Source organism: Rhinolophus ferrumequinum, chromosome 15 (assembly GCF_004115265.2).
Source record: "Rhinolophus ferrumequinum isolate MPI-CBG mRhiFer1 chromosome 15, mRhiFer1_v1.p, whole genome shotgun sequence".
Taxonomy (NCBI): domain Eukaryota; kingdom Metazoa; phylum Chordata; class Mammalia; order Chiroptera; family Rhinolophidae; genus Rhinolophus; species Rhinolophus ferrumequinum.
Window position 1 is genome coordinate 36,202,490 of NC_046298.1, and position 22,369 is coordinate 36,224,858.

General features: G+C 53.6%; 2 protein-coding genes across 7 annotated transcripts; both read left to right on the top strand.

Moving 5' to 3' along the window:
* Nucleotides 1-704: 704 nt before the first annotated feature.
* Nucleotides 705-8,593, top strand: KIRREL2 (kirre like nephrin family adhesion molecule 2). The gene is made up of 15 exons (XM_033128414.1): nucleotides 705-973; nucleotides 1,209-1,358; nucleotides 1,902-2,051; nucleotides 2,215-2,375; nucleotides 2,782-2,932; nucleotides 3,209-3,314; nucleotides 3,435-3,583; nucleotides 3,890-4,017; nucleotides 4,108-4,240; nucleotides 4,535-4,635; nucleotides 4,795-5,014; nucleotides 5,480-5,584; nucleotides 5,909-6,012; nucleotides 6,321-6,386; nucleotides 7,664-8,593. The coding sequence occupies exons 1-15, from the start codon at nucleotides 922-924 to the stop codon at nucleotides 7,997-7,999; spliced, it is 2,112 nt and encodes a 703-aa protein (XP_032984305.1). The 5' UTR covers nucleotides 705-921; the 3' UTR covers nucleotides 8,000-8,593.
* Nucleotides 8,594-9,580: 987 nt separating this feature from the next.
* On the top strand, nucleotides 9,581-18,788 carry APLP1 (amyloid beta precursor like protein 1). Of its 6 annotated transcripts, none has more exons than XM_033128424.1 (17): nucleotides 9,581-9,915; nucleotides 10,824-10,967; nucleotides 11,801-11,933; nucleotides 12,151-12,263; nucleotides 12,495-12,628; nucleotides 12,739-12,923; nucleotides 13,373-13,503; nucleotides 13,870-13,944; nucleotides 14,840-14,998; nucleotides 15,077-15,205; nucleotides 16,095-16,194; nucleotides 16,999-17,106; nucleotides 17,372-17,395; nucleotides 17,584-17,654; nucleotides 17,885-17,947; nucleotides 18,079-18,222; nucleotides 18,338-18,788. In XM_033128424.1, the coding sequence occupies exons 1-17, from the start codon at nucleotides 9,769-9,771 to the stop codon at nucleotides 18,434-18,436; spliced, it is 1,959 nt and encodes a 652-aa protein (XP_032984315.1). In that variant the 5' UTR covers nucleotides 9,581-9,768; the 3' UTR covers nucleotides 18,437-18,788. The 6 variants fall into 6 exon arrangements, with proteins under 6 accessions (XP_032984315.1, XP_032984314.1, XP_032984316.1 ...); XM_033128423.1 differs by having other exon boundaries at nucleotides 9,662-9,915; nucleotides 17,369-17,395; nucleotides 18,338-18,781; XM_033128425.1 differs by having other exon boundaries at nucleotides 9,662-9,915; nucleotides 17,002-17,106; nucleotides 17,369-17,395; nucleotides 18,338-18,781.
* The last annotated feature ends 3,581 nt before the right edge of the window (nucleotides 18,789-22,369 follow it).

Sequence of the window (22,369 nt, forward strand, 5' to 3'; positions counted from 1 at the left end):
GCCTGCAGCGTGGGAACGCCCCAGCTGGGCGGCCTGCAGCCGTCAAGACAAGCTGCGCGGTTCCCAGCCTCCCTGCCTGCCCCCGCCCGGGCACCGCCGCCTCCCAGCCGTCTCCAGGCAACTACGGCTGAGTGGGGCAAGAGACTGAGCCCGGACTACCCGGTCTTGGGAAAGGAGGGGCTGGGAGGCTGGATTCCAGGATCTTAGGACGTGCTATGGTTCGCAGCGGTTACAGGCAGACAGAAGGATATTTTGAGAAGGGATTTTGAGGCGGGAAGAGCAGAATCCCGCTTCTTCTCGAGGGTCCCAGCTGCCCCCCAGGAATCCCAATGGCCTCTTCCTGACCCGAAGCCTGGCCTCCCCAGGGCGCGGAAACTAGAGAGGCCCCAGGGGGTCCCGTTTATAGCTCTGTTTCCACTCTGCGCGGTCCCTGCAGGACCTGGGCTGAGCAAGTTTCTTCCACTCCCTCCCCTCTTTCCTCCTCACCCAGGTGTCCAACCCAGCCAGGACCCCCTCCTTCGATCCAGGTGTTCCGGCTCCCAGATACCAATTGGGCTGGGGCGCCCGCCGCCGTCAGTGCCTCCATTCCTGGGCGTCTCAGCCACAGGAGTTTCTCAATGGGAAGAGGGAGGGTCCCCCAGGGGGTGGGGCGCGTTGGCGCTGGGCGAATGGGATCAGACCGGGGTCTCCCAGAGACGCGGCGCAGGCAACTGGGCCGCATTTCCGAACGTCGGAGCCTCGGCTGAGCAGACTTGAGAAACTCCAGGCCAAGGAGGGACAAGGGGGGGCCGTAGCCGGGGGTGAAGAATCGGGCGCGAAGGGGTCTCCGGGCTAGAGTGGTGGGAGGTGTGCTGTCGAGGAAGCCGTTGGCAGGGAAGCCAGCGCGATAGCAAGTCTACTGGTTCTTAGGGGACATTCAGGATGCTGGTTCCCGCCCTCCTCGTTCTGTTCTTCTGCCTCAAAGGGCATGCAGGTACCGCGAGCGGCCGGGGAGGCGGTAAATATGGGGGAGGATGGTTTGACAGCTGCTGCTTTACTGGGGTGAATGGGGCTGAGGGCTCGGACTCCTGGATCTGAGGGAGAAGTCTGGAAGCCTGGGCTTCTGGGTCTGAGGAAAGAGAGAGTTGGGAACTGGACTCCTGGGTCCTGAATGAGGGAGCTCTTGAATGTGCTAAGCTCAGCTCTGCTCCCCGCTCCCATTTTCCTAGGCCTGTTGCCCCACTTCTTGCAACAGCCAGCTGACCTGGTGGTACTGCTAGGGGACGAGGCCCGGCTGCCCTGTGCCCTCGATGCATACTCAGGGCTGGTTCAGTGGACTAAGGATGGCCTGGCTCTAGGTGGTGAAAGGGACCTGCCAGGTGAGGCTTTCTTTCTACTGGGGAAAGGCTGGCTCCAGGGTGGAGGTGTTGGGGTTGGGCTATAAGTGAAGTATCTATTTTGACATTTTCAAGTTTGTGAAATTAGTGGGCTCAGATAAACATTTGGGAGTCCTGAATTTTTAGCCTATACTTTTGGTGTAACCCACAAGGTTTGGGGATTTTTATTTTTATTGTAAATTATTACATAAATGCAGAAAAGCACACAAAACATAAATGGAAGATTTGCCAAATAATTGTAAAGTAGACACCCATGAAACCACTACCCAGGTCCAGACGTCCTCCTTATTCCTTTCCCTTATCATAGCCCACTCCCTCTGCACCCCAGAAGTAGAATCTAATCTGACTTTTATGGCAATTGTTCTCTGGCTTTTTTTCTGAAATTATCACCCCCAAGTTTGAAGTGAATCTAGATTGGGAGAGGGTTAGTGTCTTGGCCCAGCACCCACTTTTAGTCGCGTCTTTCTGGTGTGGGATGGGGCTGGGAACTCAGAACCATGGTGACTGCCTCTTCCCTGATTCCAGGGTGGTCCAGATACTGGATATCAGGGGATGCAGCCAGTGGCCAGCACAACCTCCACATTAGGCCCGTGGAGCTAGAGGACCAAGCATCATATGAGTGTCAGGCTACACAAGCAGGCCTCCGCTCTCGACCAGCCCGATTACACGTGCTAGGTGAGGAGCCAGCCCACTCATCCCCAGGAGCGCCCAAGGGGGAAAGCCAGTCCTACTTGGGAGTCTAAGAATCCAGGGAGCACAGTAGAGTGGTCAGTTAGAGCTGGGAAGATCAGGGTCTCTGGGCCCAGGATCCAGCTCTGACCCCAGATCCACCCCACAGTGCCCCCCAAAGCCCCCCAGGTGCTGGGTGGCCCCTCTGTGTCTCTGGTTGCTGGGGTTCCTGCAAATCTGACCTGTCGGAGCCATGGGAATGCACACCCCACCCCTGAGCTGCTGTGGTTCCGAGACGGGGTCCGGCTGGATGGAGCCACTTTCCATCAGGTCAGATGCAAGTACCTGTGCTAGCCCTTGCCCATTTAGGGAAATGTGGGGGTCCACTCAGACCACAGGCTCATTCAGAGGAGAAAAGGGCATGGGAGGACATGAGTTCAAAGGTTGGAACCTTTGGTATGTGATTAAGGATAAGGACTTTAGGGCTGGACTACCTGGGTTCAAATCCTGGCTCAGTCACTCGCTAGTTTATTGATCTTGAGTAAGTAACTTAACCTCTTCTGTCCCACAGTTTCCTTATCTGTACAATGAGGATAATAGTAGTATGCACCTCATAGGGTAATTTATCGTGAGGATTAAATAAAGTGATCCTTATACGTGCCTAGAAGAGTGCCTGACACATAATAAGCACTATATAAGGGTAGATGAAATCATTATTATCATTCATAACCTCCAGACCCTGCTGAAGGAAGGGACCACTGGGTCAGTGGAGAGCATCTTATCCTTGACCCCTTCCAGCCGTGATGATGGAGCCACCTTGGTCTGCCGGGCCCGGAGCCAGGCCCTGCCTGCAGGGAAAGACACAGCTATCACACTGAGCCTGCAGTGTAAGTGCAGTGTACACTGGGTCCTAAGCCGGAGGTCCTTGGGGGATAGGGGGGCTGGAACCTGGACTCCAGGGTATGAAGAGGGAAGGGCTATGGACCTGGAGTTCCTTGGGGGGAATTGGGAACTGGAGGCCTGCCTGGACTCCTAGCTCAAAGGGAAGAGGGGACTGGGGACCCACACTCCTGGGGTAGCGGGGCTGGGAATTGGACCCCCAGGTCTTCAATGGAGATGTTCCAGGTGCTTGACCACTGCTGATTACTGGCCCACTTCCACAGACCCCCCAGTGGTGACTCTGTCTGCAGAACCACAGACTGTGCAGGAGGGAGAGAAGGTCACTTTCCTATGCCAGGCCACAGCCCAGCCTCCTGTCACGGGCTACCGGTGAGGACCAAGGTCACCTCTCCACAGCCAGAAGCACAGGCTTGGGGAGGGCAGTACTGGGACATGAGTAGGTGTGCCTGGGGAGCAGAGACAACACTAAGAGCCCCACCACCTCCACAGGTGGGCAAAAGGAGGCTCCCCAGTACTCGGGGCCCGAGGGCCAATGTTGGAGGTGGTGGCAGACGCCTCATTCCTGACATCACCAGTGTCCTGCGAGGTCAGCAACGCCGTGGGTACCGCCAACTGCAGCACCGCTCTGGACGTGCAGTGTGAGCCGCGGGGGATCGTGGGTGTGATCAAAATGGGACTAGCTTAAAGGGGCCGGAGGCTAGAGTGGGGCGTGGCTGCGACGGGCTGTGGAAGGAGGTGAGACCGGCATAGTACGTAGGCAGAGTTTGGCTGTGTTGAGTCAGTGCCAAAGTGGAGCTGGGACGGGGTGAGGGCAGGGCCGGGGCGTGTAAGCAGAGTTGTGGACAGGAGCCCTATACTTGGGTTCTCGAGGGTGCCGTTTCTGACCAGCGAATCCTGGGTCAGATGTTGCAGCCTCCCCAGTTACGTGAGCCTCTCTCCTCCAGTCGGGCCCATTCTGCTGGGAAAACCGGAGCCTATGTCTGTAGACGTAGGGGAAGACGCCTTCTTCAGCTGTGCTTGGCGCGGGAACCCGCTCCCACGGGTAACCTGGACCCGCCGCGGGGGCGTACAGGTAAGGCCTGATCTGGGGCCAGTGGTGGTGGCAGGCAGTGGATGGAGCTTCCTCCCAAGGTCCTGTCCCTGACGCCCCTTCTTATCCCAGGTGCTGGGCTCTGGGCCCACGCTCCGTCTTCGGTCGGTGGGGCCCGAGGATTCAGGTGACTACGTGTGCAGGGCTGAGCCGGGGCTCACGGGCCTAGGGGGCGGTGCTGCGGAGGCCAGGTTGACTGTGAACGGTGAGAGAGCGCTGCTTCCTCGAGGATTGGGCAGGTCCTGGGACCGGGATGGGCGGAGGGGCCCAAGTCTAACGGGAGTGGGAGTGGCCTTGAGAGGGAAAACTTTATAGGGACGGACTGGGGTTACCAGCTGGACCCAGTGACCGAGAGCCTCGGAGGGGTTCGGAGTTTGCTGAGGGGCGTGGCCTGGTTGGTGGGGGGTTAGTGGGCGGTGCCTGGGCCCGCCTAATTGAAAACTAGCTTGGGGGGGAAGGCGGGGCCTCTCCTCTGATTAGTCCACTATCTCCAAACCAGCGCCCCCAGTCGTGACCGCCCTGCACTCGGCGCCGGCCTTCCTGAGGGGCCCCGCCCGACTCCAGTGTCTAGTCTTCGCCTCCCCGGCCCCAGAAGCCGTGGTAAGGAAATGTCCCTGCTCTCCTGACCCACCCAACAGTGATCCCTGACCTCCCAGCCAGAACCCCAAAACTGCGTGACTTCCTCTGATTTTCCCGACCCCTCCCAGTCCCCTCCCGCCCTCCCCAGTCTTCTCTGACCTTCCTCTTTTGTGCCCCCAGGTTTGGTCTTGGGATGAGGGGTTCCTGGCGAAAGGGTCGTGGGGTCGGTTCCTGGTGGAGACGTTCCCAGCCCCGGATAGCTACGGGGGACAGGGTCCAGGTCTGATTTCTGTGCTACACATTTCGGGAACCCAAGAGTCCGACTTTAGCCAGGGCTTCAACTGCAGTGCCCGGAACCGGTTGGGTGAAGGAGGCACCCGGGTCAGTCTGGGCCGTAGAGGTGAGACCGTAGGCCTAAGACCCCAAATCTGAGCATCCCACACCCCCAAAATGCCACAATCCCCAAACCGAGGACCTCCAAATGCAGAGATCCCCCCAAACCTTGGGAGCCTCAAAACTATGAGTCCCTTGAAATCTGAGACCCCAAAACAATAAATGCCCTCAAATAAGGAATCCTAAACTGAGACATCCGTCCTACTCAGGGGCCCCAAAGAAAGAAACCTCAAAGGTAAAGTCCCTCAAATTCTAAGATTCCCTAAAGCCAGGGAGTTTAAACTTGTGGAATCCCAATTTCATGAGCCCTTAAGCCCAGGAACCCAAGCTAGGGGACTACAAACCTTGGGTAGCCCAAGTTTGGCAACCTTTTGAACCCAGAGACCCCAGCCCAAGCCCTAAGTCTCTCTTCCCCAATTCCTCCTCAGTCTTCAGCTCAGCCTCCTCAGAATGTTCTCTCTTCTCCCTGCAGACTTGCTCCCCACTGTGAGGATTGTGGCTGGAGTGGCCTCCGCAGCCATGACACTCCTTATGGTCATCACTGGGGTGACCCTTTGCTGCTGGCGCCATGGCAAGGGTCAGTACCCAAGCTCCACCCCAGCGCCCTTGCCTCCACCCCCACAAAACACGTTCACTCTGCCCACTGACAAGCTGGGCCTTGGGACCTTGTCCCAGTGCTGCCTCCCGTGGGGCTTGGCTCACTTTCAGCCCCTGGTTCTTCCTTCAAGCCCTAACTCTACCTCCTCAGGGTCACACTCCTTGCCCTCTCAGGCCAAGGCTCTAATTGGTTCCTAGCTCCTAACCCAGTCCTCTTTCTTCCTGCTCATTGGTCTCCACAAACTGTGACCTGCCCCATGGCTTATCTCTGTCTCCCCCACAACCCCACTCTTCCTGGCCTCAGCCTCTTTCTCCAAGCAAAATAACCTGGTGCGAATCCCAAGCAGCAGCCATGGCTCCAGTTCTCGGGGCCCTGAGGAAGAGGAGACAGGCAGCAGCGAGGACCAGGTAGGAAGCCAGGGTCCCCAGACCTGACTGTGCCTCTAGAACCAAATAGTAACCCAGTCCCAACTGGGCCCCTAAACTCAAATTGGGCCCAACATTGACCCTAGACCCAAATGTCCTCCAAATCCAAATACAGCCCTGACCAAGTTATTCCCTAGATCCAATATGTCCCCAGAGCCCTTTGTTTTCCTGAGTCCAGATGCCAGCTCCTTCCTGCCTGGTCTCCACTATCCAGTTGAGGGTCCTTGGGTTCTGGACCTGGGGCAGGAGGATTCTCTAACAACTCCCTCTCACTGACTACCCGACCCCAGGGGCCCATTGTGCAGACAGATCACAGTGACCTGGCTCTGGATGAGGAGAGGGCTCTGGAGACCAAGGTGAGTGTTGGGAAGTGTCGGACTCCCTTCTCTGTGTCTCCAACTCTCTCCCTGTTTCTGTCCCCTCCTTTTATGTTCTATTTCCTGCGGAGCTGGGACCTAGCCCCCTCTGCTCTCTGCTTCCTGCCTTCTGAACTATCTCATCCACTGTCACAGCCTCAGTTTGCATGTCTGCTGACTCTGCCCACATACCTGTCCCAGCCTTGGCCTTTATCTTGAGCCCCAGATTAGTCCTGTTTCAGGCCTGGATGCCTCTCCCTGGTTGCCTCCCCCAAGCCCCTTCCACCTACCAGGTCCCACATTGGTCTTACATCTCCCCAAACCTGCCCCTCCTCTGGGGGTCCCATCTCAGGACAGGCCCACTACTTCATTCCCCAGTCCAGAGCCCTTCTCTTTCTCCTCTGTACCTAGCACATGCTTTCTGCTATTCTTTTGGCCTAAAACACTCCCACCTTCTTTCCCACATCCACCTAATTCTCTCCCTCCATTCCTCTGGTCTCAGACATTTCTTGTTCTATAAAGCCCATGCTTTCCTCCTCACAGCCCTGATCATTCTGTCTGTGTTTCGACTGTCACAGTCAGGATCACTCTGATCTGGGTTTCCCCATCCCAACTTGATCACTATGCTGAAGGTTCCTCCATCACAGCCCTAGTTACTCTGCCGAGGCTTCCCCATCATAGCCCTGATAATCCTGTCTGTGCTTCCTCATCAAGCCTCATCACTCTTCTTGTGTTTCCACCATTGCAGTCCCAGCCACTCTGCCTGTATTCCCCCTGTCAGAGCCCTGGCCCCTCTGGGCTCTATCTGGTGATCTGTCATTTCCCCTTTGGCCTGGGATCTCCATGAGGGCAGATCCCGGTCTATCCTAGTGATAGATGTCTCTAGGAGCAGCACAGGGCATGACACGGAATCAAAGTCTTGTGGCTGTTGGGCAGATGAATGAATAAATGTCTTGGTCTCGATTTCTCTCTCTTGTTCGCCCTGTATCTTTTTCTACACCAGCAGACCTATATCCCTCTGTCTCTGCCTTTCTCTGCCCATCTCCTTCTGTGTCTTTGTCTCTTGTCACTGTTTTTCTGCCTTACTTTGTCTTTCTACTAGTCTATATGTCTGTCTCTCTGTCTCTGGGTCTCTGTCTGCTCTTGTTTCTGGTTTGTTTTTTTTGTGTGTTTTTTTTTTTTTTTGTCTCTTACTAGGCCTGGCTCTATCTCAGTATGTCTGTCTGTTAGTGGCCCTCATACCCCTATACCCTCACACATCCCATTTGTCCCCTCAGGACCCAACCAATGGTTACTACAAGGTCCGAGGAGTCAGTGTGAGCCTGAGCCTTGGTGAAGCCCCTGGAGGAAGCCTCTTCCTGCCAGCTCCCTCCTCCCTTGGACCTCTGGGTACCCCTCCATTCTATGACTTCAACCCACACCTGGGCATGCCTGCCCCCTGCAGACTGTATAGAGCCCAGGCAGGTTATCTTACCACACCCCATTCTCGAGCTTTTACCAGCTACGTCAAACCCATGTCCTTTGGAACTCCAGATCTGGCTCCTGGGACTCCCCCCTTCCCCTATGCTGCCTTCCCCACATCTAGCCACGCACGTCTCCAGACTCATGTGTGACATCTCTTCAACTGAGGAGTGCTGGGATCTTCAACTTGCCATAATGGATTGTCCTGGTTTCTGAGGAACCAAAACAAGTTGGTGACCTTACTCCTCCAAAACTGAACATTGAGGAGAGGGATACATCATTACTATTTCCTGGGTCACTGGTGTACAGTTTGTTCGGCCAAAGGGATGCCCCAAGTGGGAGCAAGAGGGCCACTATGCCCACCTATTCCCCTGTGTAAAAGAGATTCAAGATGCCTACTGGGCCTTTTGCAGAGGAATAGGGACGGGAGGTGATAAGAGTTAGAGGCAGGGATGGAAGTTGTTTCCAGAAACTGAAAGAAGATATTTCAAGATAACCACTTGTACTGAGAAGAAAGGTAACATGGGGTAGGTTAAGATGGAGTCCAGACCAGGAGCTTTCCTGGCTGTCCCTGAGGGGCACTTTGCATGGCCAATGCTTGTGCAGGCAAGATGGCTGTTCACTCTTTGGGAACCCACGATGGCCACCATCTTGATTCCCTCTACTTTCCTTAAAGGCCCTGGAAGAATTGGGCCCAAGGAATGAGGATAGGGTGAGATCTGCCACTGGACTGGGTGGGCGTGGAATCTGGGGATGAAAATATTTATGTTTAATTAAAAAAAAAGTCAAAGAAGTGACTGCGCGTTCAGGATTCTCTTGGCCTTATTACCCTCCATCAAGAAAAGGATCCATCAAGCCTGCTCCAAGGCCCTTCCTCTACCCTAAGCTATGAAGTGGCTTTAGGAGCAAACTGGGAGCTAACCCTAAACCCCTTGCTACATGTTTAATGCTCCAGGCTCTTTTACTATATACATCTACACAAACATACATGCACAAATGTACACATATGACAAGGCTGCCCCAGTTGGCTTGGGGAGGACAAGTATTCTACACTGTCATTTAAGGAGACAACACAGTGAGCCCTGAAGGGGAGGCAGGGGAGGGAGAGGCTATGGGTGGGAAAATAGAAATACCCTGGTACTTAGAACAAAGATGGGAGTCCAGACCCTTGTCCTGAGGTGCTAGGTACCTGACTCAGGTCATCCTTTAAAAAGGGGCCTGGAGGCTTTTTGTCAGGGATCCTTGAACTAGGAATTAAAGGTCCAGACACCTGAGGGCCTTTGGAAGCGGAGCAGAAGGCCTAGGGCTCTTGGGTCCTAGGGAGAAAGGGCTGGGAGATTGGTCCCTGGTCCTGAGAGAGACGGTATTTGGGACCCAGACTCCTGGATCTGAGGGAGAAGAGAGCGGGGGCTCAACTGCTGTGTTTTTGACTGGGGAAATTTTGGACGCCTGTATTCCTGGGACCTCAAGAGAGGAATTTGTTGGGCGTGGGAGAGTATCTCCAATGCTGACAATCCCTGGAAGAGAAGGAAGCTGATTTGCGAGTGTCTGGGTCCAAGGGAGGAGAAAACTGGGGATGAGGATCCTGAGGGAGCACACAAATCCACAACCGTGGAGCCTATGACGTAGCCTCCTGGCTAAGCCCTAGCATGAGGTGGGACACCTGGAATCTCAAGGGGACGGGGGCTTGACGCAGGCCCCCACCCAAGGTTCGGAGCTGCTCCACATTGCGCAGAGCTGGCACGCTATTGTCCTGGCCAGGAAGGCGGGGCCGGCGTGGGGCGGGGCTGGCGGCGCCGGCGCAGCCCGGGGGCGGAGGGAGGAGGAGGCGGTGGTGGTGGCGCTGGGAGCTCCTGTCACCGCTGGGGCCGGGCCGGGCAGGGCGGGAGTGCAAGGGACGTGAGGGCGCGACGGCCCAGACATGGGGCACGCCAGTCCCGCCACGCGCGGTCTGGGCCGCCGCCGGGGCCCGCCGCCACTGCCGCTGTTGCTGCCACTATTGCTGCTGCTTCTGCGCGCGCAGCTCGCCGTCGGGAGCCTGGCCGGTGGGAGCCCCGGCACGGCCGAGGTGAGACCCGGCCGGGTCCTGGGGGATGGGGGAAGGGGCGGGACCCGGCCTCTGGACCCCCACGCGAACATGTCCAGGGCAGAGAGTGCAGTCTTTCCAGCCAGGTGGCCGGCCCCCAGGCACCCCTAACGGCACTAGGCATTCATGAACCCAGAAATCCAGGCCCCAGCTCCCCATCATCTGTCGTTCCAGGCCCCTCCCACCCCCAGCATAGGAACTGGATTTTCCAGAGCCCCTGGCCCCAGAAGTCCCGTCCCCTCAGACACTCTAGACTTAAGTGATTTAGCCCCAGCCCCTTCCCACCTAAACATAGGACCCACCAAGCAGTAAGACACTTAGATCCAAGAATCTGGGCCCCTTGCATCCTCTGGATCCATATGAGGGCCCTGCAGCCTCCCTGGGCCCAGAAGTCGGGGCCTCGACCACCGCCCCCCGACCCAGGATGTAGTTCTCCAGCCCTCAAGGACTTGATGTCCAGGCCTGCAGGGCCCTGAAGCTAGGCCTTGTCTGTCGTCTTTGCACCGAAGAATGGGAGCCTCAGCTAGGGATGGAGGGAGGAGGGGCCAGAACGCCTGGGTTCTGACCTCCTCCCCCGCGATTCAGATTTAACCCCTTCGGGCTTCAGTGCGGCTGCGCTGGGATGGGGGCGGAGCCTGTCTCCGCCGCAACAAAGCCGCGAGAATCCTGGGGGACCCAGGTCGCCATAGCAACAGGAGAGCTGGGGCGATCCCGCCCCGTGGGAACTGTTTCCCGGGAAACCGTACCTCTACTGAGGCGGGTGCATAGTCCTTGGTGGAGGGGACTAGTTATGGGGGTCTAAACATCTGAGTCCTAGAGAGCAAAGGACCAAGGGACTAGCATGCCGACGTCCCCCGGGCCCTCACTGACCTCTCCGCCTCCACCCCCAGGCCCCGGGATCCGCTCAAGTGGCTGGACTATGTGGGCGCCTAACTCTTCATCGGGACCTGCGCACCGGCCGCTGGGAACCAGACCCACAGCGCTCGCGACGCTGTCTTCGGGACCCGCAAAGCGCGCTGGAGTACTGCAGACAGGTGGGCGGGACCTACTGAGATGGGCGTGGTGAGCGGGGTTCAGGTGCTGCCGAGTAGCCCACGGGAAGCTAGACATGCAAAAGGCCGGGGAGATGAGGGATCTAAGAAGGCTTGGAAAGCTAGGCAGTGTGGCTAACAGACAAAGTTAGGGTAGGGCAGGACCTGTTGTTGAGAAACTAGGTCAGGAAAGCGGAGAGCCGTGCAAAGACTACCTAAGGAAAGTATCCCTCCAATGAAATGAGGGAGTTTAGCAGTAGATGGTGGGCTCCTTAAAGAGTAGGGGTATAGGTGGACGTGGCCAAAGGAGAGGCGGGGCTAAAACAGAAAGACCTTAGGGGCCAGCAAGGTAGGAAAAGGGGTGGAGCCCAATGAGAGTGGAAAGTTAGGAGGCGTGGCTATGAAAAGGCAAGTCTAACACAGAGAGAAGGGACCCTTACTGAGAGTACAAAAAGGGAAAGAGGTGAGGCTTAAAGGTTGGTGGAATCTATGGAGAGATGAACCTGACTGGGGAAGGGGGGCCAAGGTGACCAGAAGAGAGGTGGGCTTAGAGAAATTGAGCTTATGGGCGTATGGAGGGAACCTTTGTGAAGAAACTGGACAGGCAAAGGGGAGGGGTCTAAGGATGGCGGAGCTTTTAAGGGAGTTACTAGGAGGTGTGGCCAATGAGCCTGTGGGACTTAGATATCTAAGACCGGTTCTTTGCAGAAAGAAGTAGGGCCTAAGAACGAGAGGGCCTTATGAACACTGGAGCCTTGAAAAGGGAAATGGCCAGTAAAGAAGAGCAGCTGGTAGGGGCGGGCAGTGGGTTGATCGCCCCCATCCCCTGCCCCCAGATGTATCCGGAGCTGCAGATTGCACGTGTGGAACAGGCGACACAGGCCATCCCAATGGAGCACTGGTGCGGGGGTGCCCGGGGTGGCCGCTGTGCCCACCCTCATCACCAGGTTGTGCCTTTCCGCTGCCTGCGTGAGTCACAGGCTGGGGGAGGGAAATGGAGGTGGGGGTCTCCCAGGGGCGAGATTCTGGACCCCATTCTCAAGGCTCACATTAAGGAGATGGATGCCTGGGTCCTGAGTGGGGCATAGAAGCCTCTGAAGATAAAAAAAAAAAAATCTGAATTCGGAAGAGAGTGGGGCTAGTGGCTCTGTGGGCAGGTCTCACTCTGGTGCCCCCTATTCCCCAGCGGGTGAATTCGTGAGCGAGGCCCTGCTGGTGCCCGAAGGCTGCCGGTTCTTGCACCAGGAGCGCATGGACCAGTGTGAGAGTTCAACCCGAAGGCATCAGGAAGCACAGGAGGTCTGTCAGAAACCTGGCCCATTTATCCTCACCCCCAGACCCAGGAGTCCAGTCCTCTAACACCCTCCTTCTCTAGAACCCAAGAGGCTGGGCCTCAATCCCCTCTTCCCACCAGACAGAACCAGGAATCCAGGCTCCTAGCCCCATGAGCCCCCAAGACTGGCACTCAGGCTCCCCCTTTTACCCTTTCCTACTCCTCAATCCTGGCACCTGGGCCCATTCTTCCCACAGGCCTGCAACTCCCAGGGCCTCATCCTGCATGGCTCGGGCATGCTTTTGCCCTGTGGCACGGATCGGTTCCGAGGTGTGGAGTATGTGTGCTGTCCCCCTCCTGTGACCCCCGACCCGTCTGGGACAGCAGTTGGGTGAGTGGGAGGGAATCTTCCATGTCCATCCCAAGGCTCCTGAGGCAGGAGATGGAAGCCTGGGGGCCTGGGCCAGGGTTCTTATTGCCTTGGGTCTTCTGCTCCCTCAGTGACCCCTCCACCCGGTCCTGGCCCCTGGTGGGCAGAGTAGAGGGGGGTGAAGATGAGGAAGAGGAAGAATCCTTCCTACAGCCAATAGACGATTACTTCGTGGAGCCCCCACAAGCTGAAGAGGAAGAAGAGAAGGAAAGAGTCCCACCTTCAAGCTCCCACCCTCCTGCAGGGATCAGCAAAGGTGAGGCCATTTCTGAATCCCTAGTCCCCTCTATCCTGGAGGGAGAGTGATTTGAGGGAGCCTTGGTGTAGGAGAATCTTTGAGAGGAACCTGTAGGGGAGAGGTCTAATTGTGGGAATGGAAGAGATGAGAGCAGCTTTGGATAAAGTAGAAGTGGAAGGGCTGGCCTGTGAAGAATGCAAAGAGTGAGAGTGGTTTGGGGGTACCTGGAAGTGGAGGAGCCATTTGGTAGATCCTAAGGATTATTTGGGGAAAACTTGGAGGATGGTGTAATGGATTCCTAAGCTTTGCAAGAAGAGGCCTAGTATAGAGCTACATTCCCATGAGGCTAGGCAGCAGCTATGGACACATGGTGGTCTCCAGTGCACTCTAGGAAATGTAGTTCTCCAGATAGAAAAGGTGACCTGGAGATGGGATTCAGGCTGACCTCCTGATCCCTGGCCTTGCAGTGACTCCTACCCCAAGGCCCACAGATGGTGTGGATGTGTACTTCGGCATGCCTGGAGAAATCAGTGAACACGAGGGTTTCCTGCGGGCCAAGATGGACCTGGAGGAGCGAAGGATGCGCCAGATTAATGAGGTAATGATACTGGGAGCCCCAAGATCCCCCACAACACAGAACTTCCTACATACCAGCAGATTCTTCAGGACAAGTTGGGACTACCTCCAAAGACTCCCCAAGCCCCCATCACCCCTCAATACCACCCCTTAGATGACTAGGGATCCTTGACTCTTAGAATCCCATTGAGCTGCCCCCAGATTCTAAGGGAATTCTGGTGCATGGTACTCTTCTACCTTAAATTCCTCTGAGTCTTCTTCTCTCTTGGGAACCCAAGAGCCACTGCAACTTAAGGGATCTGGAGCCTATGAGGTCTTGAAGAGGGATTGGGGACTCACGGGGTGAAGCGGGTGGATTCTAGGATCCTGAAGTTACCCCTGCCCCCAGGTGATGCGTGAATGGGCCATGGCTGACAACCAGTCCAAGAATCTGCCTAAAGCCGACAGACAGGCCCTGAATGAGGTAGGCCAACCTGCAGCGGGTACTACTCATTCATGCCTGTCCACTACCTGGGACACATCGGGTCTCAGCCTGGCTCACGCCTTGTCCTGGCCTCATCCAGTCCCACTCCTTTCTATTTACATCAGCCTCTCCTGGCCTCACCCCTACATTTAGCTTCACCCCTCTTGGCCTATATCAGACCTGACGTTACTCTCCTTCTCCGATTGGCCATGTTTTGCCCTGTCTTAACTCGATCCTTACCTCTAGGGGCTGTCTCTAGAGTCCTTTCCCAAGCTGGGCCTCCTGCAAATACAGCCAGTCCCTCTCAGCCTCTCTTTCATACATTCTTGTCCGTGATAGCCCCCGCCCCCTGGCTTTGGTCCTGCCCCTCTAATCTCACTTTTAACAATCCGTTCTCAGTAGGCACAGCTTCATGATTCTTCATCCTGCCTGTCTCCTCCTCACCTTGATACAGGCCTAACCCCTATACGCATAGACCCCACTCAGGTTATCCCCATTCCCTGACTCTTGCTCCCCACCCCTACCATTCTCATTTAGATACAGCCTGTCTCCAATTGGCCCTGCCCAGGCCTAGAGCCCTACCTTTCCTGCAATACTTGCTCCCTTTCATCTTAACACGGGCCAACTCTGTTCCTAGATTGTTCCCACTTAGTACAGTTTACACCCTCAGCTTGGCTACCAGTTGGCCTAGTCCTTCCCCTGCTCTACCTGGCCCTGTAGCCCCAGCCCTCCGTCAGTCTCCTGTGATCTAGTCCCAACCCCAGGTTGACTCTGCCTGGACCTAGACCCACCGCACCCACTTTGCTTGGCCCATAGCCTGGCCTTTCCAGAATGCCATTGACGCAGGCTTTCACCCATCTACGCCTCTCCTGATCTGTGCCCACCCCCTCACCAGCACTTCCAGTCCATTCTGCAGACCTTGGAGGAACAAGTGTCTGGTGAGCGACAGCGCCTGGTGGAGACTCATGCCACCCGAGTCATCGCCCTTATCAACGACCAGCGCCGGGCTGCCTTGGAAGGTTTCCTGGCAGCACTGCAGGGGGATCCACCTCAGGTGTGGGAGCTGTGGGGGCAGAGGGCAGTGGGTGAAAAGAGCTGGGGCAGGCCTGGGCAGCCTTCATCCTTTCCACAGCCAGAGCGTGTCCTGCTGGCCCTGCGGCGCTACCTGCGTGCAGAGCAGAAGGAGCAAAGGCACACGCTGCGGCACTACCAGCACGTGGCTGCCGTGGATCCTGAGAAGGCCCAGCAGATGCGCTTCCAGGTGCTCAGATTCTTCAGCTCCCAAATATCCTGCTAGCCTTCAGACCCCAGTCTCTTTGGACCCCATCCCTCAGACTCTTCTTTTGTCCCTCAGGCTCTTTCCCTTAGACTTCCTTCCTATCCCTGGAATGCCTCCCCTTTTGTGCCTTGGGACCCTTCCCAGTCCCTTGGATCCCTACTTCCTGACCCTGGAACACTGCTCCCCCTCCTGTGTCTTTGACACCCATCTTGTCCCTTGGATTTCTACTTCCTTTTCCAGAATCCCCCTCCTGTGCCTTGAACCCTATTCCTGTCCCTCGATTCTCCTTTCTCATTAACCCCACTTGTCGTCCTTGGAGCCCCTGTTCTGTGCCTTTAGATTCTAAGTCCTGTTTCCTGGAAGTTGTCTTCCTGTCCATGAACACTCTACTCTATGCTCCTGAGCTCCAAGTCTTGCCCTTGAACCACATTATTTCTATGTGTCCCTCCAAATCCTACTTCCTTTTCTGAAACCCCCTCAAACCTCACTTTCTATTCTTCAGACCTTACTTTCTGCCCCTCCTACCCACTTGCTTCTGCTTCCTATCTTCTATACCATATTCCTTGTATCCTACACTTACCATGTCTCCTGTACCGCACTTTTCCAGCAACTGCTCCTTTCCCTCTACCTTACTTCCTTTCCCAAGCCCTTTACTTCCTGTCCTGTGTACATCTTTCTTTTCTTTGTATTCTGCTTCTCCTCCTCCAATTTCCTTCTTCCTGTGGCCCAATTCCTGTCCCTTGCACCCTACTTCCTATTGTATGTGCTACTTGTCCTTGAATCCTATTGCCCTTCCTCCTTCACCCTGCCTCAGTTTCCCCATCTCTAGCCCACATTGCCCAGTTCATTCTCCATACTCACTCCCCCACAGGTGCAGACCCACCTCCAAGTAATCGAGGAAAGGATGAATCAGAGTTTGGGGCTGCTTGACCAGAATCCCCGCCTGGCTCAGGAGTTGTGGCCCCAGATTCGTGAGTGCATATGACCCCTGCTTCCCATTCCAGATCTGTAAGGGCAGCTCCTGACCCCCAATCTTTGACACCACCCCAACTTGAGTTATCTATTCCTATGTAACAAACACCTGAACTTACTGGCTTAAGTCAACCATCTCCTTCGCTCTTGAGTCTGCCGTCTGGTCTGGGTTCTGTTGGGTGCTGCTTCTGCTGGTCTTGCCAGTAGATAAGCATGCAGCTACGTCTGGCTAGCAGGTCAGCTAGTGGCTGAGACTTTGGCACGAATGGGCCTCTCTACCTCTCCATGTAGGCTCAAGGCCTCTCTTCTCCAAGGAGCCCCTCCATGTCATCTTTCCAGCAGGGTGGCTGGACTTTCCACATGGTGGTTCAGGCTCCTCAAACCTGCAAGTGGAAATTGCCAGGTCTTCTTAACGCTCGGGCCCACATTCTGTTGGTTAAAGCGAGTCACAAACCCAGTCCAGATTCAAGGGAAGAGGCCTACTACACAAGAGCACAAATACCAGAAAATGTGACCTACCACAGCCCCCAGATCTATTGCGACTTCCCATTGGATGCCCCACACCTTACCCCAATTCTCCTGCTCTTTAAGAAGGCCATTCTCTTGAAACTTGAACCTTCATCCTCCCTGCCAGGGGTGCCTCCAACCAGCTCCACACTTTCCCAGATCACACTTAGGGCCGCCCCCAATCACTTTACGCTTAAGGTGCCATCCATTCATCTAGTTTTTTGTTGTTTGTTTGTTTGTTTTTGTGGAATCCCTATGCTCATGACCTCAACCACCTTTCTGCATGCTTCCTCCAGAAGAACTCCTCCACTCTGAACACCTGAGTCCCAGTGAGTTGGAAGCCCCTCCCCTTGGGGGCAGCAGTGAGGACAAGGGTGGGTTGCAGGCTCTGGATGCCAAGGATGGTGAGTTAACCCAAATACAGATAAACCCAGTTTTTGGAGACAGGCTCCAACCAACCTCATTTCTAGTCCCCCAAAGTCTGGGGGGAGTCTCAGCTACCACAACGAGTGGGAGAGGATGGGGAGGAATGTCGCAGGTTGTGGTGGCCTCTATAGGATCCTTAATCCTCCTGCCTTGGCCCTGGGAGGGTGTTTCTCCGCCCTTTCTTCAATGAAGCCCTCCTCTCTTCACTGTTCCCCTTGCCTTGCCTCCTCTGGCTGCCAGCAGACACCCCCATGGCCCTTCCAAAAGGTGAGTATCTCACAGAGTACACCCCAGCCACCAAATCCCATTGAGTCCCCAAGCCCAGAATGGAAAAGGGTCCATATATTTGAGACCCCAGAGTTCCTGGGGTAGAGTTCGGTGTCCCTCTGACCCCCTCCTCAGGCGGGGCAGCACCACTCTGGACTCTCAGGAGTGAGCTAGGACTTGGGGGGTAGGGTCCACAGAACAAGATGCTGCACCCCGTGGGAAGGAGAAGCTGTCCCCCCTGGAACAGTATGAATGGAAGGTAAGTCAGCCCTGTGGGCTCCTGAGGGAGGCCTGGGGAGGGGGCCTGGACTCCAAGGTCTGAAGGAGGAGGGTGCTAGGGGTTTGGATTCCTTGGCTTAAGGGAAGAGGGGACTGAAGACATGGACTGCAGGGTCGTAGGGAACAAGAGGGGGATGCCCTCTTCAGCTCTGGAGGAGGAGGAGTATGGAGCCCAGACTCCTGGGTCCCTGACCCCTCCTGCTTCCCCAGGTGAATGTGTCTGCTCCGAGGGGTTTTCCTGTCCACTCATCGGAGATACAGAGAGATGAGCTGGTAAGAGGAGGAATATTTGGGGTACCTAGAAGGAGAGGTCAGAGGTCAGTGGCTACGCTGTGACTCCCAAAGCCACACTGGGCCTTGGCGAGCCTCAAAGATGACTCCTGCCCCATCTCTTCTCCCTGCAGGCACCAGCTGGGACAGGTGTGTCCCGAGAGGCCGTGTCTGGTCTGCTAATCATGGGAGCGGGTGGGGGCTCCCTAATCGTCCTCTCCATGCTGCTGTTGCGCAGGAAGAAGCCCTATGGGGCTATCAGCCATGGAGTGGTGGAGGTGAGAGAGTAAAGATGTGGTATAGGGAGGAGTTCCAGAGGTTGGGCATGGAGGGGCTGTAAGATCTGTGGTCGGGTCCCTATGCTCCACTGTCCCTGCCCTGCCCCGATTGCAGGTGGACCCCATGCTGACCCTGGAGGAGCAGCAGCTTCGTGAACTGCAGCGCCATGGCTATGAGAACCCCACTTACCGCTTCCTGGAGGAACGACCCTGAACCAGCCCCCTTCACCCCTCTGCTTGAACCCACACCTTCCCTCTTCCTGGAGCCCCAGAACCCCAACTCCCATCCTGGGGAAAGGGTCTTGACAAAGTTCATTTCACACCCTTGTGAGGGGGCTGGAAATTCTTATTCCCTTTCCAATTCCCAATCCCATTCCTAAGAAATCCCCAGGTATTCCCAGCTGCCTCCCTGCTTGGGACCTCCTCACCTTAATTTATTTTGTAAGTTAATTTATTGTTCCTTACGGTGACCACCAGCTTGATCTCAGTGTCTCTTGTTCCCTGAAATGTATCCTCCCACGTGTCCCCCTCTAACATCCCAATAAAGTCCTTTTCCCCACATGGCCCTCCTGCATCTCTGGGGGGGAATCGGTGAGTAATCAAAGTTCTGGACGCTGGTGTACATTCCTGTCCAGGCCTCCTTCACCTCTTTAAACAATAGTAGGAGGGATCTTTGAACTGGGTGGGGCCTGTGGAAGGGGGCGGGGCCCAGAGACCTAGGATAGGCTCCTGCTCCCACCCTGGAGCTTTCCGTGGTGCTGAACAAGCCACCACTTCTAGGCCCCTACCGGCTGGGTCCCAGGGTGGACTCGGGACTGGGCTCTGGCAAGTTCCCCCTGCCTCCTACTCGCCCTCATACACAATTACACACACAGTAGCCACCCGCAACCTATGAGCCCAGTGAGGGCCTGGGAATCTTGAACCACTATTCCCAAGTATTTCCAATACTTCATCCCTTCTTGGGAATGTGATAGGAATCCCCTTAGGGTGTGGGAATTATAGTTATGTGTCCCAGAAAGGGTTATATGGTGTCTGCAAGCACCTACTGGAATTTATTTCCTCGCGTGTTCCATTTTGTGACATGTTAGAGTTATCCCTTTACATAGGCTGTTACCTGTCCCAGGAGGGTTATTATGGGGATTAAAAGGGTTAATATTTGTGGAGACATTAGAACTATGCCTGCCCCTTCACAAATATTTGTTGAATAAATTGTAAAACAGTATGGCAACAAACACTCCTGTGGCACTCACCCTGCGCTGGGCACTGCTCTGAGGCATGTTGGCACACTTCCCTTTCATCATCACTTCTACCCATGAAGTAGGTACTATGACTATCCTCATTTATAGATAAGGAAATAGAGGCAAGACGTTACATCACATTCTCAAGGTCACCATCTAGGAAAGGTCAGAGCTAGGAATTCAACTCAGGCCACCTGGTTCCAGCATCCATACTCTTGGCCATTTTGCTAATCCGCTGTCTAATAATTTGTAGCTGTCCTACATGCTGTTAAGGTAGCGCACTGCAAAATTCCAAGTGATACATTCATCTCCTAAATATCGTAGATTTGCATTTTTACCACAAATTCCCAGCAGATGGCAATAACGTACCTTGTTCTAATATCAGCACAGCACACAATTTTCTAACAGATGGCTTAGGGAGGAAGCACCTATTTCTACTTCTCTCAAAGGATCTATGAGCTTACAGTGGCTCTTCATAATATATGCATGTAAATGCCAGTCTTGTATATTAAAAATAGACCTGGTAGGTATTGACGGGAAGATGCCTACGTGATTCAAGTTGGAGACAATGTCACAGCTTCATTAGAGAACCTAGTTTGCAATGTCATTTGATTATACCTTCATTTGTCCTCAGAAAACCCTAGCAGGAGTCTATGACGAGCACCACAGGCAGAGGAAAAAGCTGCCTTTCTGGTTTGACAGCCAAGGGGGATCAACAGACAAACAGTGGGTAAGGAGCTCCAAGCAGGTGGTATAGCAAATGAAAGAAATTTTTGCTCAATATGCTCAGTGCCTGATTCCTTAATAATGCTTACATTTTAATAGCGATTCTTGGAGTAATTAATTTAAAAACACTATTATTGGGGTAGCCAGTTAGCTCAGTTGGTTAGAGCGTGGTGCTAATAAAACCAAGTTTGCTGGTTTGATCCCAGCATGGGCCACTGTGAACTGTGCCCTCCTTTAAAAAAATAAAAAATAAGCGTGGCCAGATGGCTTAGTTGGTTAGAGCACGAGCTCTCAACAAGGTTGCTGGTTCAATTCCTGCATGGGATGGTGGGCTGCTCCCCTGCAACTAACAATGGCAACTGGAACTGCGCCCTCCACAACTACGATCGAAAGGACAACAACTTGACTTGGAAAAAATCCTGGAAGTACACACTGCTCCCCAATAAAGTCCTGTTCCCCTTCCCCAATAAAATCTTTAAAAAAAAAAAAATGACAATAACTACTAAAACTTGGAAATGAATGCACAGAATAAAAGGGGATAATTTGTGACAACAAAAACAGAAAAGGGCCCCCCCATACATAAAAATTAACTCAAAATGGATTAAAGACAAATATAAGACCTGAAATAATAAAATACATAGAAGAAAACATACGAGGTCTGACAATTAAGTTCATGAACTTGTTGCAATGATGTTGCTAAACTTTTTTGATATTAGAGGGATTATTCACTATGAATTTGTAACAACTGGACAGTTAACCAAGTTTACTATTTGAAAGTGCTGAAAAGGCTGTGTGAAAGTTAGATGACCTGAACTTTTCGCCAAAAATTCATGGCTCTTCCATTACAATAATGTACCAGCTCACATGGCACTGTCTGTAAGGGAGTTTTTAGCCAGTAAACAAATAACTGTATTGGAACACCCTCCCTACTCACCTGATCTGGCCCCCAATGACTTCTTTCTTTACCCAAAGATAAAGGAAATATTGAAAGGAAGACATTTTGATGACATTCAGGACATGAAGGGTAATACAATGACAACTCTGATGGCCATTCCAGAAAGAGTTCCAAAATTGCTTTGAAGGGTAGACTAGGCGCTGGCGTTGGTGCATAGCTTCCCAAGGGGAGTATTTCGAAGGTGACTGTAGTGATATTCAGCAATGAGGTATGTAGCACTTATTCTAGGATGAGTTCGCGAACTTAATAGTCAGACCTAATAGGTACTAAACTTATGGACCTTGGTCTCAGAGAAGGTTTGACCCCAAAGGCAAGGGAAGTAAAAGCAAAAATAAATGAGTGGGACTACAACAAACTAAAAAGCTTCTGAACAGCAAAAGATATCATCAACAAAAAGGCAACCAACTGAATGGGTGAAGATATTTGTAAACAATACCTCTGATAAGAGGCTAATATCCAAAATATATAAGAAATCATCCAACCCCACAACATAAAAACAAATAACCCTGTTAAAAAAAAAAAAAGGGCAGAGGACCTGGACACTTTCCAACAAGGCATAAAAATGGCCAACAGATATATGAAAAGATGCTCAACTTCACTATTAGGGAAATACAGATCAAAACCACAATGAGATACCACCTCACACCTGTTAGAATGACTATTATCAATAAGATAAGTAATAAAACAAGTGCTGGAGAGGATGTGGAGAAATAGGAACACTTGTACACTGCTGGTGGGAATGTAAATTGGTGCACCCACTATGGAAAACAGTATGGAGGTTCCTCAAAAAATGAGGTCCATATGACCCAGCAATCCCTCTTCTGGGTTCTACCTCAAAATTTTAAAAACATTTATCTGTAAAGATATATGTACCCCAACATTCACTGCAGCATTATACACAGTAGCCAAGACATGGAAACAACCTAAATGTCCTTCAATGGGTGATTGGATAAGGAAGAAATGGTAGTTATATACAATGGAATACTACCCCGCCATAGAAAGGATGAAATACTGCCACTTGCAATATGGATGAAGCTTGAGAGTATCATGTTAAACGAAATAAGTCAGATGGAAAAGGACAAGAACCACAGGATTTCACTCATATATGGGATATAAAACAGGAGGCAACAAACAAACTCATCGATACAGACAACAGTATGAAAGTTACCAGAGAGGAAAAGGGTGGTGGGGGAGGATAGAGAGGGTAAAGGGGGTCAAATAAAAGGTG

Coding starts and splice junctions, on each gene's coding strand:
- APLP1 (XM_033128423.1), top strand. CDS start 9,769: ATGGGGCACGCCAGTCCCGCCACGCGCGGTCTGGGCCGCCGCCGGGGC. Junction 12,629..12,738: donor CCGTCTGGGACAGCAGTTGG/GTGAGTGGGAGG, acceptor CTGCTCCCTCAG/TGACCCCTCCACCCGGTCCT. Junction 17,948..18,078: donor AGATACAGAGAGATGAGCTG/GTAAGAGGAGGA, acceptor TTCTCCCTGCAG/GCACCAGCTGGGACAGGTGT.
- KIRREL2 (XM_033128414.1), top strand. CDS start 922: ATGCTGGTTCCCGCCCTCCTCGTTCTGTTCTTCTGCCTCAAAGGGCAT. Junction 4,636..4,794: donor CCCCGGCCCCAGAAGCCGTG/GTAAGGAAATGT, acceptor TTGTGCCCCCAG/GTTTGGTCTTGGGATGAGGG. Junction 5,585..5,908: donor CTGCTGGCGCCATGGCAAGG/GTCAGTACCCAA, acceptor TCCTGGCCTCAG/CCTCTTTCTCCAAGCAAAAT.